At 37.0% G+C, this 17563-nt stretch overlaps 1 protein-coding gene across 1 annotated transcript; it reads left to right on the forward strand.

Annotated features, from left to right (window-relative positions):
- The first annotated feature begins 211 nt into the window (after window positions 1-211).
- Window positions 212-14330, forward strand: PSMD12 (proteasome 26S subunit, non-ATPase 12). Its single transcript, XM_034412640.3, has 11 exons — window positions 212-500; window positions 4649-4708; window positions 5187-5315; window positions 6223-6330; window positions 7992-8096; window positions 8794-8943; window positions 9086-9220; window positions 10843-10955; window positions 11469-11643; window positions 12111-12188; window positions 13896-14330. The coding sequence occupies exons 1-11, from the start codon at window positions 393-395 to the stop codon at window positions 14103-14105; spliced, it is 1371 nt and encodes a 456-aa protein (XP_034268531.1). The 5' UTR covers window positions 212-392; the 3' UTR covers window positions 14106-14330.
- The last annotated feature ends 3233 nt before the right edge of the window (window positions 14331-17563 follow it).

The following is a 17563-nucleotide window of genomic DNA, read 5'->3' on the forward strand; positions in this document are numbered from 1 at the left end:
TATGCAGTTCCTCAATGGAAGGCAAGGTTGGTAGCCATTGTTTTTTCTGCAGGATTAACCCCAGAGGCTAATACAGAGTTTCCATATCCGGCCTGCAGAAATCAGGACGCCCACCAGAGGGCAGAAATAGAGACACGCAAAAGGCGTCCCGATGTGGCTGAAGAGCGGCTGTGATTTCAAAGCGGCTCCTCCTCCCTCCCTCCTCCAAGGTGTCTAACGCAGTGCCTGTCGCCGAGAGAGTGAGACGCGAGGGGTCCTTGGGCGAGCAGGCTGTCCTCGTGGTTGCCTCTGCCATTCTAGCCAGGGGCTTCCGGTTCCGGTGAGTCAGTGCGTGACTTGAGTGTTTGACTGGAGAGCCCTGCGAGCCATTCAGGGCTGGACGAGACGGGGCCATGGCGGACGGGGGCGCGGAGCGGGCCGATGGCCGCATCGTGAAAATGGAGGTGGATTACAGCGTCACGGTAGACCAGCGGCTGCCCGAGTGCGAGCAGATGGCCCGGGTAAGCGAGCAAAGGCCCCGCCGAGGGCTGAGTCATGGCGCGGCCCGACTTTAGGCCGCGTCGGCCCTTCGCTGGGAGCCGCTGCTCCCCCCGGGGGGGGGGATTGGGGGGCGGGGGAGGATCGCCTCTCCAGACGGACCCTGCCCGGGGGGGACTCCGGCAAGGCAGGTGGGGGAGGAGGAGGAGGAGGAAGGCCTTTTTCGGCTCGCCAAGCCGCCTTGCCCGGCGTGGGAAAGCTAAGGAGATGCCGCAGACGGCTGGCTCCGCTCCCCTGGACGGCTGAGATGGGAGAAACGGGGCGAGATGATTCTCTCTTTCCCACGGGAAGGGGCCGATCGTGCGTGGAGTAGGCAAAGCGCGGGTCGCTCCCGTGTTTCTACCATTCAGGAGCGGTAGCAATCTGGACGAACCTTCCCTCCCCCCCTTCCACACACCCACACACACATACCCGTGCATGGTTTTTCGTAGGAATGAGGCCTCCGGAATTAAATATGAATGAATATAGATATATATATATAATAAGGCCTTTTCTTTATTGTAATATTACGGCGACTGGTCCCGAGAAGGTACCAAAGTGTCTTGCTTGCTATTGGAAGAAAAGAAGCAATTTTGGGGCTTTTTTTGAGGTTCGGCAGAAGTAAGATTGACATTTTCCATCAGCGTTTAACTGGAGCTTTAAATTTAAAGTGGGTTTCTTCCTCGCTGCAAATCTGTGTTGTTGCTGCTGCTGCTTCGGGACTTCTAGTTTTATGGAAGTGTGATAGATAAATAAATAAATAAATAAATAAATAAATAAATAAATAAATAAATAAATAAATAAATAATAAATATAACTTTAGTGTGAAATAGTGCTGCCTTACCTGGCCATATCACCTGTGTGTTTGCTGCCCAGATATAGGAAACCTAGGAAGGATTTTATTTAGAAACCCGCCCGTGTCTCTCACAGGGGGGAACCTTTTGGCTCCTTCCTTTGAACTCCTGTCGGATTTTACAAGAACCATTGGGGTCCTATGTTGAAGTAACATTAAAAGATTTGCATGGATGTGGTACTATTATATACTGCCTATATCTTGGATATCCTATGAATTGTACTGTTTTATTTGTTTCTTGTGTACGTGGCATTGCTGCTTAGGATAGTTACATTTTCTTTCAATTGCTGTGTGTTATTAATGTACATGCCCTCCCCCCAAAAAGTGGATTGTATGAAATTTAATTATGAAATTAAGTATGAAAAAATTCACATTATTTGTGTTTAGAATTGGGTTCCCATGATGCTAACCTAGGCTTACTTCCTAAAGAAGTAATAGCTTATTAAAAGATGTAAATCCATGGGGGGAAAATCCATCCAGGGTGCTAATTATCTTGAATTTAGAAAATAATACAGAACTGTCCATCACTATCCAGACCAAGTGATGGTGAAGAACTGTTGCTCTCTGCTGTATTGATTACATGTCCTGTTAAGGCTGTGTACTCATGACTTGCTGAACCCCAAATTATCAAACTGGATTTTAATTTAGTTTGTTGGATTAATAAATCAGTGTTGTGATTCATTTATGGCTAAGCATACTGTATGAATTTAGATTAAGTGGTAAAATCTCCCTACTACAGTATTGATTTTAATTTCTGATGATTTCAAGGATGCATCCATATCGGTTTCTTGGCAACAATAGAGAAATAGTTAGGTTTTATCCAGTTTTTTCTTTAAAATATTCTGTTTCTGGAATTTCCTGGTGGTCTTTCATTTGAATACTAACCTGGTTTAAATCTGGTTAACTGCTTAAAATCAGCCAAGATTGACTAAGTGCAGTCACCTGCTTCATATTGGAGTAAACCAGGATTAAATTGTACATGGAAAAAATGCAAGCTAAAACATTGAACAGATAATTTTGTGCAAGAGAAGGGTCATTAATATTCCTTAGAATATTATGATAAATGCAGGGAAAAAACATATTCAGAGTAGACATTGACTGGACCTTCACCTCCCTTTTGGCTGTGAAGAAAGGTAAAAATTATCTAGCTAAAGAAGTTACTGCACACAGTTGGAACTTCAGATGTTGCCTCTGTCAGTGGAGTGATTTGAAGATCTACCATAAAAATTTTTCTCTTTTGTGCACTTCTTGAACATAAAGTTCCTTCCTCCCATCCATCCATCCATCCATCCATCTCTATAGCTGCCCAATTAATCAAGTTACTCCATATTGTCAGTATTAAATTATTGAAGGAAGATCTCCTGCCTCTCCTGATATGGAAGGAACTGTGCAGCACATGAAATTACACTCTGAAATGTTCCGTTACATGTTGGGAATGTTGTCCTTTAACAGTACTATCTTTTGGAACCAAATAATAGCACTCTTAATTCATTTTGTCATAAAGGGCTTGCTGTAACATTTTTGAATTTGTTTCTTTGTGTAAACATTTTCCCCAGCTTGATTTTTTTTTTTTTTTTTTTTGCAATAGCAAGGAATTTTTCAGGGCAGTACACTAATGGCAATAAAGTACATATAACTAGTTGCAATAATTTAATTGGAAGAAAATAGCTATTGTAAATTATTATGTTTGGCAGAACAGAAATATGTTTGCTGTTTACTTGAGAGAGGAAGCAACTTGTATCTGCCAAAATGAGGTGCATGCTATAATTTCCCTCTCAGCATCTAAATGAATACCTTATAGACTTGATCTTGATAAACATTAGAAAAATAATTTCTGAAGACCGCTTTAATAGCATCCTGTTCCTTTGAAATTGAGTATAAAATTAAGGAAACAGATTTTAAATTCAGGAAACTTAAAGTTATAGTTTGACTCTCACTTTTTAAAATGGATATATATTTTCTTGGTAATATTGGGTAGCTTATTTCAGGTGTCCCCAACCCCTGGGCCACGGCCTACTGCCAGCCTGTGGCCTGTTTGGAACCAGGCTGTGTGAGCAGCTGGTTGGTGCATGCATGCAGCTCGACTTGTGTGAGCGGCAGGTCAGCCTGCACACACTTGCGGAGCTTGACTTGTATGAGCAGTGGACTGGCGTGCAAGCAGGCCAGGCCGGCACTTGCATGGGTCGGTTCCCTCTCCCCTCACGCTTGGCTGCCAAGCCATAAAGCTGGGGACCACTGACTTATTTAGAAGAGAATACAGGTAGTCCCCAATTTACAATAGTTTGTTTAGTGACTATTCAAAGTTACAACAGCACTGAAAAAAGTGACATGACCAGTTTTCACACTTTCAACCATTGCACCCTCCCCGTGGTCACATGATCAAAATTCGGATGCTTGGAAACCAACTCATATTTATGACGGTTGCAGTATCCAGGGGTCATGGGGAAGGCAGATTCACTTAACTGTATTACTAGCTTAACAACTGCAGTGATTCACTTAATAGTTGTGGCAAGAAAGGTCATAAAATGGGGCAAAACTCACTTAACAAATGTCTTGCTTAGCCACAGAAATTTTGAGCTCAATTATGGTCCTAAGTTGAGGACTACTTTTACAAAGCAGTTGTAATTTAAAGGGTGAAACTTTGCTTTCTATCTGCAAAAGAAGCACAGGAAGCTAGATTGGATAGAGATACACACACACACACACACATACACACACATGTTGCATGTATGTGTATGTATGCATGCATAGATCCATTTTCTTATTCCTAAATATTGACATAAGTGTAGTTGAAATCAACACAGTAAGTGATTCTGTTTTAAATGTAATTGCTTTCCATGAAGCTTGGTTACATTTAATACAAGCTTTCCTATTTTAAATTAAACTAATAACATATTCCAGCAATAAAGCAGTATTGTTTAGCCATGTTTTACTGAGGAAACCACCATTTTCTAGGTTATGTAGTCTAAAATCAGTCATGGTTTACAAAGCAGTCTTGCTGGATTCCCATAAACAAGCAAGATTTATTTTGGCTTTGAAACTATGGCTATTTTGAACCACACCATAGTTTCCTAACTTATAATCACTCCTAACTCACAGTCACTCTGAGTGACAATCAGATGGGCGGTAATTAAATATGGTTAAATAAATAAATTTATAAATAATTTTCATCCAGCTTTGTAATATGTTGAGTTTACTGATATATAACTTGGCAATTCAATTAATTTAGAAGTACTTTACTTTTTTCATTTTGTTTTAAGCACCATATTTCTGTTTTAGGATGGAAGGCTTCAGGAAGCAATCGAAACATTGCTGTCACTGGAAAAACAGACTCGAACTGTAAGCGTTTTTAAAATGAACTAGTCCCTTCTTCAACTTTTAAAATTAGTCTTTCATTTTTTCTCATAAATTGTGTGTGACTCTTCTGCAGATACCAAAATAGCAATTGATGTCTTTTTCTCCAGCTTTTTATATGTTCTTACAGACAATGAGATTCTCATTGATTTTAGAAAACAGTGAAAGAGAGTTAGTCTACAGTACACGAGTATGGGAGTTAATGCTTAAATAATCTTAAATAAGATAAAGTAAAATCTCCATTTATAAGCAAGAATAAGATGTGGAAAAATTGTGATATGAGTACTGGAATAATGAATTGGTCATTTGTGAATTTTGAGTTACTTTTCCTCCTGTGCACTTGATCTTGCGATCAGAAATGTATTTCTTTTCACAAATAGTTAAGTTTTTAAATTTTTTAAAGGAACTCTTGCAAATATTTTGCACTAAAAATGATATATTTTGTTTCCCATGCTTTTTTTAGGCTTCTGATATGGTTTCCACATCTCGCATCTTGGTTGCTGTAGTAAAAATGTGTTATGATGCTAAAGACTGGAATGCTCTTAATGAAAACATCTTCCTTCTTTCAAAAAGGAGGAGTCAGTTAAAACAGGTGAGTTTGCTGAGGGAAAAGTGGGAACTTTAGAAGGGTTTCTCCTACTTCTCCATTCTTGTTGTAAGATGTTGTCCATCTGTTCCTCTCCCCCCCCCCCTCCAAATTATATGACCACATTTAGGATGCTTAGTAACTGGCTTACCTTTATAATCGTTTGCAGCATTCCACAGTCACATGACTGCGATTTGTGATGTTTTTTGCTGATTTCCGGCAAAAAAAAGCCCATCCAGAAGAATGAGTTTTTATTTATGACTAGTATTCACTTAATGACAGCAGTGGTTTACTTAATGACCACCACAAAAAATGCTGTTCAATTGGGTTTAGTCATGTGGGTGGGTGCCTCAGCTTATGACAGTAATGACTTACGACTGGAAATCCAGGCTCAGTTGCGGTTATAAATTGAGGACTTCCTGTATTTCTTTGATGTGGTCTCCTACAGTTACAGCTCGGCAACTATTGGTCTATGTTGTAGGTAGACTGATCAAGATTTCATACGTGTAAAAGAGAATTGGATATAATTGTTTCCTGAATCATATCAGGTCAAATGAAAAGAGTTTCTGTATTCTGAAGACTGATTCTTCGCAGTTTAAAATCGTTTATACTTGTTATTTTAAGATTTCTGTAAGGGATTAAATCTCGATGACTTTTTACCATCTTGTGTAGATTAGCTTTTATTGCTTAAACCTAATAGTAGGTTTTACTTAAAGATTAGATCTGATGCAGAGTCCACAACTTCCTATTTGTTTTGTTGTGTCTCTTCCTTGGATTGCAAACATTTTCAATTTCCTTTGATATTTTGAAATAAAATTCCATGACAGGCAATATTACTGAAACAAATGAACACCAATGCTATCTGTGCAACTTTATATTCAGTAAGTGTAATCTTTCTCATTATTTATGCTAGGCAGTTGCTAAAATGGTCCAACAGTGCTGTACATACGTTGAAGAGATTACAGATTTGCCAACAAAATTGCAGTTGATTGACACATTACGTACAGTGACAGAAGGAAAGGTAAAATATTTGCTTTTCGCGATCTGTGGCTTTTTTAATTTCTTTGTCATAGTTAAGTAGCATTCAGGGTTTTCTTGGTGCCTTGCAAACTAAATATAGTTACCATGAAACAATTTGATAAATTCCAGCTTTAATATTTGCTAATGGAGGGTATAAAACAGCATAAAAACCGACACTCCAAGAAATACATCAGTGACTAGGATTTGAAATAACAGCCTCGAAGGCCTTGGGAAAGATATTCAAATGTCGAGATGTGTACCTACAAAGATCAGAATCATACAAGCCATAATATTACCTGTGACACTCTATAAAAAGTGAACGTTGGATTTGGAAAAAGCAAGAGAGAAAGAAGCATTGATGCTTTTGAAACTTTGATGTTGGAGAAGACTCGTGAGAAAAAATGTGGATAACTAGAAAACAAACCAATACAATCATTGAACAAATCTGCCCAGAGTTCTCATTTGAGGTATAAATGATGAAGCTCAAATTAGACCTATTATGTGAAGACCTAGCTCTCCAAAGGCTGGGAAAGATGGAAAGAAGAAGAGGATGACCAGCAGCAAGGTGGGTAAACTCAGTTATAGTGGCGATGAGTGCACCATTAGAAGACCTGAAGAACTAGATAGGGAAGAGATCATCACGGAGAAAATCTATGGGGTCAACAACTTGATGGCATGTAATCGATTAATCTTGATCCATTTATTCTTCTATTTGCCTTGTGATTCAGTCTTCATTCCATATAAAAGGCATCTATTTTATATTGGTCACTCGCATTTGTATTCAATCTGCATATATTCATTTACCCATTCATTCTTGCTCTTGTCCTTGTTTTATCACTTGAAGGACTTAAGAAACTTACTGTTTTCATTCAGTGTACTTTTGTGTTTCTTTTGACATATCCAGCCCAAATAGCAGAAATACTGATGTCTATGTTTGACAGCTTAATGCATAAGGGACACTGTGTCTTCTCAGCAAGGCATTCAACACATTCTCTCATAATACCTTCGTTAAAGAAATGGTAAAATATGGGTGAAGTAACTGTAAGATGGATTTGTAATGGATTCTCAGCATTCATATAATACTGATCATTGGCTCCACATTAGCTTGGAAAGTATTATTGAATAGATGGCTGAGCACAGAATCAGTATACGGATAAATACGACAGGAGCTCTGGCTTTCCCTCTTCTGTCACAATTCCAGGATACTTTGGTAACTATTTATAGCCTTCCAAATCTCTCCTCAGTCATGGTGTATCAGAAACATCTATTCAGCATAATAACTTGGCCTTTTGACTCATTAGCACATAAATATACATTAGCACGTTAAGCTTTTACTGTATTTTATTTTACTTTGGCTTTTTTTTTTGCCATTTTATTTTTTATTATAAAATATATAATTTTTACATTATAAAATATGAATATGATGCTATAGAATATAGATTACAAGTGAAGATTTGGATAAATTAAACCTTAAACTGAAAAAAAAAGTTTTTATCAATTATTTTTAAGATATTAATAAACAGACGATTGCTTGTATAATTGATTCTAAGTGTGACGTTGATAAATATATTTTATATTTGTAAAAGTAATAAGGCTTCTTCCACATACGCAACACTAGGCTTATGCAGTGGTTAATTCTTAATTCTGCCTTGCTGTTTTTAGATATACGTTGAAATTGAGAGGGCTCGTCTGACAAATACACTGGCAAAAATAAAAGAACAAAATGGTGACGTAAAAGAAGCAGCCTCAATTTTGCAGGAACTTCAGGTAATATAAAAGAATAGTTTAGCTTGGGATCAGTGCCCGTGTTTCAAATACCGTCATCTCTTTTTCCAATTTTTAAAAGTTGTTTTGATCAGTTATCTACTAGTCATATAAGAACATTAAATAGTGCAGAGGTTTTGGGGTATTTATTTCTTGTGTTTTAGAAACCTTTTAAATAAAGTGGTTAAATACATTGCCCACACAGTATTGTTTACTTGCCACCAAGGGTTGCAAACCTTACCTTTCCCAGCCAGAAGATAACCAGCTTTGTAAGCGATCCCCCAAGAAAATAATGAAAATATTTTCTAAGAAGATGTACTCGGTGGGGTCTGAAATCCAGTGTGATGCACATCATCTTTTGCAATGGGAGTTATTTTTATCCCCCTGCCCCCAGCCTTTAAGAATAGATTTTTGAGGGCTTAGTCTGATGCCATGTGTCAAAAAGCTTAAATTTCATTTTGAATTTGACCAAAATGCAAAATAAATGAAGCTTATTCAGCTGGGAATTGAACAGACTTTGTCTACAGAATCTTGTCATACTGTAACTGTTTGGATTTGCTGTAGATTTGTAACTACCACGCGAAGAGTTTTATGTAAATTGTGTAAATTAAAAATAAATTAATGCTTTTGCTAGCTTTGTGCGCAGTTCTTAGAATTTCACTTTTCTCAATCTGTAATATTTTAACGCTCTGAACTTTAGGTGGAGACCTATGGATCGATGGAAAAGAAGGAACGTGTGGAGTTCATCTTGGAACAGATGAGGCTTTGTCTGGCTGTAAAGGACTACATTCGAACTCAAATTATAAGCAAAAAAATTAACACCAAATTTTTCCAGGAAGAAAACACTGAAGTATGTCTGGTGGTAGAAAACTTTTTATTTGCTGCTTTATGGGGTGTTATTCACACATCTTAAATAGTTCTCATGCTGCTGGGGAAGTGAAGATGTGTAGCTTAATGTGACTCTCCTAACCCAATGTTGTTTGACATTTCAGAAACTAAAATTGAAATACTACAATTTAATGATTCAGTTGGATCAGCATGAAGGTTCTTATCTTTCCATTTGTAAACACTACAGAGCTATTTATGATACACCCTGCATCCAGGCTGAAGGTGAAAAATGGCAACAGGTAAGAACAAGAGAAGAATAGATTATAAGATGTTAATGTCTGTATAAGCAAATGCTGCCTTTATGAAGGTACTCATTTAATTTTTAGAGCAATGAAAGTCAAATGTTATTGTTTTCCCATTATCAATATTTTAGAGAAAAAGTTATTTATATTCCATGTATATTTCTTGAAAAAGCATTTTGCTGTTTCTAGAACAGCTTCAAAGTTACTTTCTTTTTTATTAAATAAAATGTAGTTATATTTGATAGAATAGAACGGGTCCCCAACCTCTGAGCCATGGCCGTGGCTATTTGTAATTGGCCCGCATGAGTGGCTGATGGGCATTTGGTGCGCCGGGCCAGTCCTTGACCAAGGGATGCATGCGCACGCCACCGCTCATGTGGCCCAGTTTCCCCCCCCCCCCCGGCGCCCAGCCACAAAGGTTGGGGACCGCTGGAACAAAATCTTACCAGCCCACATGGAAAATACTGTGTTTTCAAACATAGTTAGATACTATTTGGCACTTTTGCAAATGGGGAATGCTTCTTTATGTCTTGAAAATTACTTTACTTCAATTTAAGCTTTTGAAGTAGAAAGGAGTAATTTTTCATGTGTTTCTGTAAAGCTGTTTCACATATTGCTCAGAGTTTTTCTCGAAGTTAAGATTGAAAAACTGCACAGAGAATGAAGAATCAGCATTGTTGGGCGTACAGGCTGTGCTGGAGGCTGGTGCTTTGTTTTGTGACAAAGGATAGCTTCCTATCTTCTTAATTGAAATATATGGGTATACTGGAGACCCAGATATACAGGCCTCTGCTGCATTGCCAGAGGAAACACTGGCAGAGAGCTCATTCCAACCTGACCTGGCTTAAATAACTTAAACAATGCAGATTTTTCCACATTCTGTTTATGATTGGGCATAACCTTTGAAGGGTGACTTTCGTAAGTGCAGGATTCTCCATGGATGCTCATCTTTCTTTCCACCTTGTATACATTTGCTCTGGCCATGTAGTCAATCTACTGTAGTAGAATCTGAACCAAGCTTGATTCTCATGCATGTAGGGGCATGAAAAGTTAGTAGGGAGCTATACATGATAGGAAAATACTGATAGGAATGAAGTCAGATTTTAACACCAAGCCCCTCAAATAGTTAAAAATACGATGTGTGAAAGTTCTGAAAGGGCTTAGGAGGCAAAAGTTATTTGAAGTGATGTTCTTCAAAATTTGCTACTGATAACAATACATGTAAATTATTTAAGATGCAAGAAACCAGAGCTCCTATTTGCTTAATTTTCAAAGGTATCTTACGAATTGAAAACTCCATACAAATTTATGGAACAATGTTCTAAGGTTTTGAAAATGCTTTTAGGTACATATATGGGAATTCCACTAATACCACTTCTTTAAAATGAAGAATTCTAGCCCAGAAAGCTTTAAATTGTTTTCAATGAATTTCCTCATTTTGTATATAAAATTGATGGTCCGTTTGGTTCCTTTCAGCTCCAAATTTGTAATTCCGAGTTGAGTTTGTTTGCAAATTGGTACATAAAATAAAAATCAACTTCTTATTCCAAATAATGTTGTTTATTTTGATATATCAGTACGTCTCTGCAGATCAGTTTTTTTCTCTTTCTCTGAAACAGGCACTGAAGAGTGTTGTGTTGTATGTCATCCTATCCCCTTACGATAATGAACAGTCTGATTTGGTGCACAGAATAAGCAGTGATAAAAAACTAGAAGACATCCCCAAATATAAGTATGTGGCTTTTAATTTTTTTTTTTAAGAATATGTTTGGGATGAAATAGGTGCAAATGCTAATTTGCAGAATATGTTTCCTGTAGAATTTCATATATTCATAACGCTGTGTCGTTGGTAGGGAGATGGCTAAGATACATATTTGAATTACTCCGTTTATAGAGAGTAAAATGATAGTTGTGATATTGGTGTGCATGTAAGTTACTGATTTCTGTTCCCAAGTTTTGTATATGTATATATGTTAAACTGAAACTGTATTAGTATCCTTGATGCATATTTGTAAATAATTTTTGGTAAATAGATATGTACATACAGATATGTATAGTGATGCTGGTATACTCTTTTGAATTAATAGTTTTGTTTCTGACATAATGCAATTACACATATCTAAGAAAGCAAGTAAGGTAGATTAATGCAATGGTACCACTGGCAAATTCTTTCAGAAAATGCAGTGTTCTGATGGACGTGAAGATGATTAGCCATTTAAGAGGCTCTCTTTCTTTTTTTAAACAGAGATCTTTTAAAACTGTTTACTACAATGGAATTGATGCGCTGGACTACCCTTGTGGAGGATTATGGGAAAGAATTGAGGGAAGGATCCCTTGAAAGTCCTGCAACAGATGTGTTTGGCTACACAGAGGAAGGTGAAAAAAGATGGAAAGATTTAAAAAACAGAGTAGTGGAACATGTAAGTCAATTCTATTTTTTAACCCTTTGTCATTAATAGCCGTCCTTTTTATTCAAACTATTTTGTCGGTGGGACTGACATAGTGCTTATTGCCAAACTCTGAGAAGTTATTTTTGACAGATACACATCTTTGTTCTAGTTGGAATATAGGAATATAAATTGAATAATGTAGCAGTGCTGTTCCATATAAATAAACTTTGATACAGAGAAGAATGTGAAAAAAAATGTTGTCTTTAAAAATGTAATTCACTGCTAATTCCTTCCAACAACTTGTTTGCTATACATTAGAGTTGTATCTGAGAATATCTTGTATGTTTCCTACATAATAAATGAAATAAATTATTTAACTCTCAATAAGTATTGAAACATAAGCAAATGCTTGAATCCATTGGAAGATTTCCTTTTATATTTTGGGAAATTATTCAATTAATACCTAACAAGGGTCTATTCTGATTTTTTTTCTTTAGAATATTAGAATAATGGCAAAATATTATACCAGAATTACTATGAAGAGAATGGCACAACTTTTGGATTTATCAGTTGATGTAAGTGAGATTGCTTATGGCTTTCACATGAGAGAAAATGTATGACACAGTTGGAAAAAAGAGCATTAGTAGTATTTTTGGAGCTTTTAGAAAACTATTTACATGGGGATGTACATTTAATTTGGTAGTAGAATCAGTAAATCTCATTGAGATTCTGCTCCTGTACATACTTCTCTTGACTTATTTATAGGTGAACTTATATCTCAGGAAATTTATGTAATTTTTTACTAAAGGCGGGGTGGGGGTGGGGGTGGGCAGTTTAGTCTTTGAATTAGTGTTGGCTCCTGGCAATTGCTGTGACTAGTCCCTGTGGTATTGGGGGGAGATTTTTTGAAAGTGGTTTGCCAATTAATGAAATATACCTGTTATATTTCGTATATAATATAATATTGTAAAAAGTATGCAGAGTAAAAAGAAATGTTTCTCAAGATGTAGTTTCTTAGCTATTGCCAATGATAGGCCAACTAAAAAACTAACTATAACCTCAAATCTAGCAAAAAAGCTAGTGAGCCTTTCAGAACACTGGTGTTTGCTAATGTTTTAGTAAATACCATCTTTACCCTATTGGAGGGGAACCTGAGTCAGAACACTGGTATTCAGTAGCGTTTTAGTGAATGCCATTATTGCCACCTTTCATAATGAAGGCTAGCTCTCTGAACCTTCCATAACAATGGCATTCACTACCATTTTCACCAAATTTAATATCTGTTCCTCCAGCGCACCAAAAGATTTCCTCTCTGGAAATTCTGAAAAATCCCTTGCCCATGCTGGAAGAACAGAACTTGGAATGCTGGAGGACTGCTAATCTAGAAAAAGTGCTAGCAAACACCAGAACTAAAAATCTAAGCGCTATTGCTATAATTTTCATGATAGTTCTCCCTGGTGGGATGGGGAAGAGGGCCCAGGCCTCCTGGATGGGGAGGGGGCTGTTTGACACCCCCCCCTCCCAAGTAGTCACTTAAACACAGCTGAAAGATTCAGGATTGCAGCTAATGAGCGTGATGTGGCATCTCACTTAGCAACTGCTTCACTGAACAACTGAGATTCTGGACCCAATTGTGATCATAAGTGAAGGACTACCTGTGAAATCAAAGTTTCAGTTCTGACCCACATTTTATTTTGGATGACATCAGGTATGCCAGTCAAATATAAATGTTTCTTAAGTACATTTCATTGGAAGTATGTGTGTGCATATACAGATAGTCCTTGACTTACAACAGTTCATTTACTGAGTGTTCAAAGTTACAACAGCACTGAAAAAAGTGACATGACCATTTTTCACAGGTACGACCTAAGTAGCCTCCCCATGATCATGTGATCAAAAAATTCAGACGCTTGGCAACTGGTTCATACTTATGAGCGTTGCTATGTCCCACGGTCATGTGATCCCCTTTTGAGACCTTCTGACAAGCAAAGTTGGTGGGGAAGCCAGATTCACTTAACAACCGGGTAACTGACTTATCCACTTCAGTGATTCACTTAACAATTGTGGCAAGAAAAGTCGTAAAATGGGGCAAAACTCACTTAACAACTGTTTCACTTAACATAAATTTTGGGGTCAATTGTCATAAGTCGAAGACTGCCTGGATATTCATTCATTTCTTCAGAGTATGGATAACTGACATACTACTATGAAACAATGAAAATTCATTCAAAATGGTTTGTTAGTTTGACTACCTGATTCTCTGTCATTTATTTGCTTTACAGGAATCTGAAGAATTTTTGTCCAACTTAGTGGTGAATAAGACCATCTTTGCAAAAGTTGATAGGCTGGCAGGAATTATCAACTTTCAGAGACCCAAGGACCCAAATAACTTACTCAATGACTGGTCTCACAAGCTCAATTCACTGATGGCTCTAGTTAACAAAACTACACACCTCATTGCCAAAGAGGAGATGATACATAACTTGCAATAAGGTGCCTCAGTAGCCTTAATGCTTTAGTGAGGCATTGAATTGGCCATAGAGACTTTATCCCACTGTATATTTTTTCATCTCTCCCTTCCAGATGAAACTTAGAACATAATCACTCTTGAAGAATTGTTGACAATTAAGTTCCTTTGATTATTGATTTGGTTTATAACAATTTTTTTGCTGCAATTGATGGGGAAAAATAAAATTGTACCGCTTGTGTAATGGAAATGGCCTTTGATTTATCCCAATTCATCCTGGATTTGTCTGATTTGCATATCTTTTTACATTGTTAGATACATGTTGTAATACATTCTTTTATAAAGAAATGTGACAAAGTGTTTATTTAATGTTGATTCTCCTAGACTGAAATTTCAAGCATGAAATAAGTATAATTTCTCTCCTATGTTAAAGTATGATAGGTTTATAGCAGATCAAGAAAAGCATGGAATTAAGTTGTAGCTGTTTTGTATGTTTTTATACATCAATGCTTTTCACTTACATTTAGGTAGGTATGTTAACACAAACAGTTACCAAAAAAGTCTAAAACATTGCTGATACTTCATTATGTCTTGATAAAGAATTATCTAGGCTGTTTCAAGTAACCTTACAATCTAAACTGAAAGCAAAATGTAAATAAGTCAAACTGGTTTTCTAACCTTGCATTCAACTAGTAAATAGCCATTTAAGTTTTGGCTCATAAACTTGAAGGTCGAATTTTAAATGTACAGGCCTGCAGAGTGCTATATGCTGCTACTAATTAATTGCCATGTTCAGCTACTGAGACAGGTTGTTTCCAAACAAACATGTTTTAAAAATGGCACTTAAAACAATATAAAGGATGCATAGGTAAGTGCCTTGGTTACATTGAGGTTAATGGTTTGAGCTTGCATTTTTAAAAATTGTATTCCTTTACATTATTTGGCAATTTGCAAATTTTCATTGAGAGATTGTGATGTGGCATGAAGCAAGGAGTGGACTCTGCTATTCTAAAGAACAAATTGCTCCAATGTTGGATCATAGCCTATATAAACGAACAAAAATAGATATTTATGTTACATGTTTTACTCCATTTTGCATGGTATGATGTAAATAGAACAGTTGCTTGTTCAGGCAAATTTTGTTCAGGCTCATTCTGAGATTCACTATTCCATATAAGAATTGTTGGTAGTTAATCTACATCTGTTCCTGTTGTATCTGATGATTTTCTATCAGAAACTTGAAGTGAGTTCACACGGAGCTTTCAGCAATCTCGTGATCAGAGGTTTAGACCCTGGACCCCAGTTAATGGTTTTTTAGAGAGAGAGATGCCTCTTGTAGAAGAGGAGGATGGAAAGTGATATTTCTGAATATTCTCCTCCAACCCCCCTCAATCTCTCTGGTATAGGGAAGGTCTTTGAGTAGGTTAAGAAAGGGCAGTGGATGGTTTCCCAGAAGAAGGCAGCCATCCCAATCTTGGCTATGTAAAACCTAACCTTTAATTTAAGTGCTATGTATTGCATGTGATGTCTTACTAACGTAAAGAAGGACCAGAAGATGCAATACTTGACTTAAAGTGCTTGTCCAGCATGTTATGTGTGGCTATATTGTGCTACCTCATGTCATGATACGAGCCCAATGAGTATCTAAAACCATGCTTGATTCTCATTACGTATTAAGGTGCAACATTGAGAGATTCATTTCTTATCCACTTTTACTAAACTTGCACGTGTCGGAAGGCCAATGTCAATTGAATTCTGTTGCCTTTGCTACATTGCAAAATGATGTTCACTGCCTACGACGATTACAGAAGGTCCCACTACCTGATATTTAGATAACTTTCCTTGGATTCTTGTGCCATTGTTCAGTTCATACAGGATTATTCTACAACATTTAGAAAAAAAATTCAGTGGCAAAAAACCAGAAATTATCTGCCCAAATCCATAGTTCTGAGGATTTGAACAAATGCCGATTAGCCTTTTTTTCTACAACATAATCCTAAATTCTCCTGAGCTTCTATCTACCATAACAATGATGCTTCCCATGCTCTTTATATGACATTCAACTTACATGATATATATATTTTATTTCCCCTGTGATTCCTTTTGCCTTTTCTAGAGGGGTCTAGGACAAGTTGCCACATCGAATTCACCGTGGCCAGCTTGCTGCGGGCCAATTGTTCCACAGCCAGTTGTCCCGCATTGAGTTGATCATGGTGACTGCCATGCCAAGTTGTGCCATTCTGTTCTAGAGAACATTTTAAACATTAATCAAAGACATGCATTCCATTGCGCCATTGCTTAATCAAAGTTTGCTGAATAAACCACAATTGGACATGTCTGCGCTGTAATTTTAAAATTCTTGTGGCTGGGATCCCAGAATTTGCCAATTAAATCAACTGCATTATCTATGTATTGTGTGATCCAGGTGAAAGTTAACATCCACTCCAGCAAGATACTTTTCTAGATTTACAGACTTTTAGCAAACTGAAAAAGCTCTTGTTTTGAAGGTCGCCTCTCTATGATTCCTGTATGCATTTGAAACCATGGTGGGGAAGTCACAATTTACTGAAATAAGATGGTAGGTACAATATTCTGCCTTTATCTCTTTCCCTAATAAGCCTTGAATTAGAACTGATTCAGTTGTAAGTGAAACTGATCTAAGTAGCAAGTCATTAACAATGACTTGCATGGGTTGTATATTTTCTATAATACATAAATCTGATTTAAAGATTGTTTAGTGGAATTTGTATCCAAAAAGAAGGATACAATGAATTGCTGTTGATTGCAAACCAGACAAGTATTGCTTTATAGGTAGCCTTAGTAAAAAGAATAGTGGTTCTTGCCTTCACGTTTTCCTGTGGAAAGCAGCTAACATATGTGCATTATGACAACTTAATCTGCATGAGTCAGACTGGAATGGTGTATTAACATGCAAATCCTTTTTCTTCAAGAGCTGATGAACTATTGAAGTTCCATCTTTAAGTAATAAGATTCAAACTCATTTCCATTTCCAATGCAGTGGAATAAAATTCAAGAGAGGAATTGTGTATTAAGTATAATTTTGGTGAAAAAATGAGACAAAAACTAATTTGAAAAGCAAAGTTTTTAAAAAAACAAAAAATAGCTGATTTTGTGCTCTAAAATGTTCAGCAATTGCAACTATCCCCCACAATTTCTGATTATCCACCAGCAGAATCTCATTCTCCCGTGTATACCACTACAAACCTTTCGAAGTTATTGGGATTACAGTATCAGATAATGTGCTGAATGTTTATTACATTTATCTAGAATGAGATAAATCAGAATGCATGCACTGATTTGTCTGAGCAAGAGTGTACATTTTTAGGGTGTCTACTTGAGATATAATTTTAATAAGGAATAGAGGAGTCTATGTTGTGGTAATTCCATGCAATTCTGTTGTGCTTGAATTTTTTTAAAAAATATTAGATTTACTACTGACTGCCACTTAATGCTTATAGACAA

This window comes from Pantherophis guttatus, chromosome 2 (assembly GCF_059756535.1).
Source record: "Pantherophis guttatus breed Tessera chromosome 2, ASM5975653v1, whole genome shotgun sequence".
Taxonomy (NCBI): domain Eukaryota; kingdom Metazoa; phylum Chordata; class Lepidosauria; order Squamata; family Colubridae; genus Pantherophis; species Pantherophis guttatus.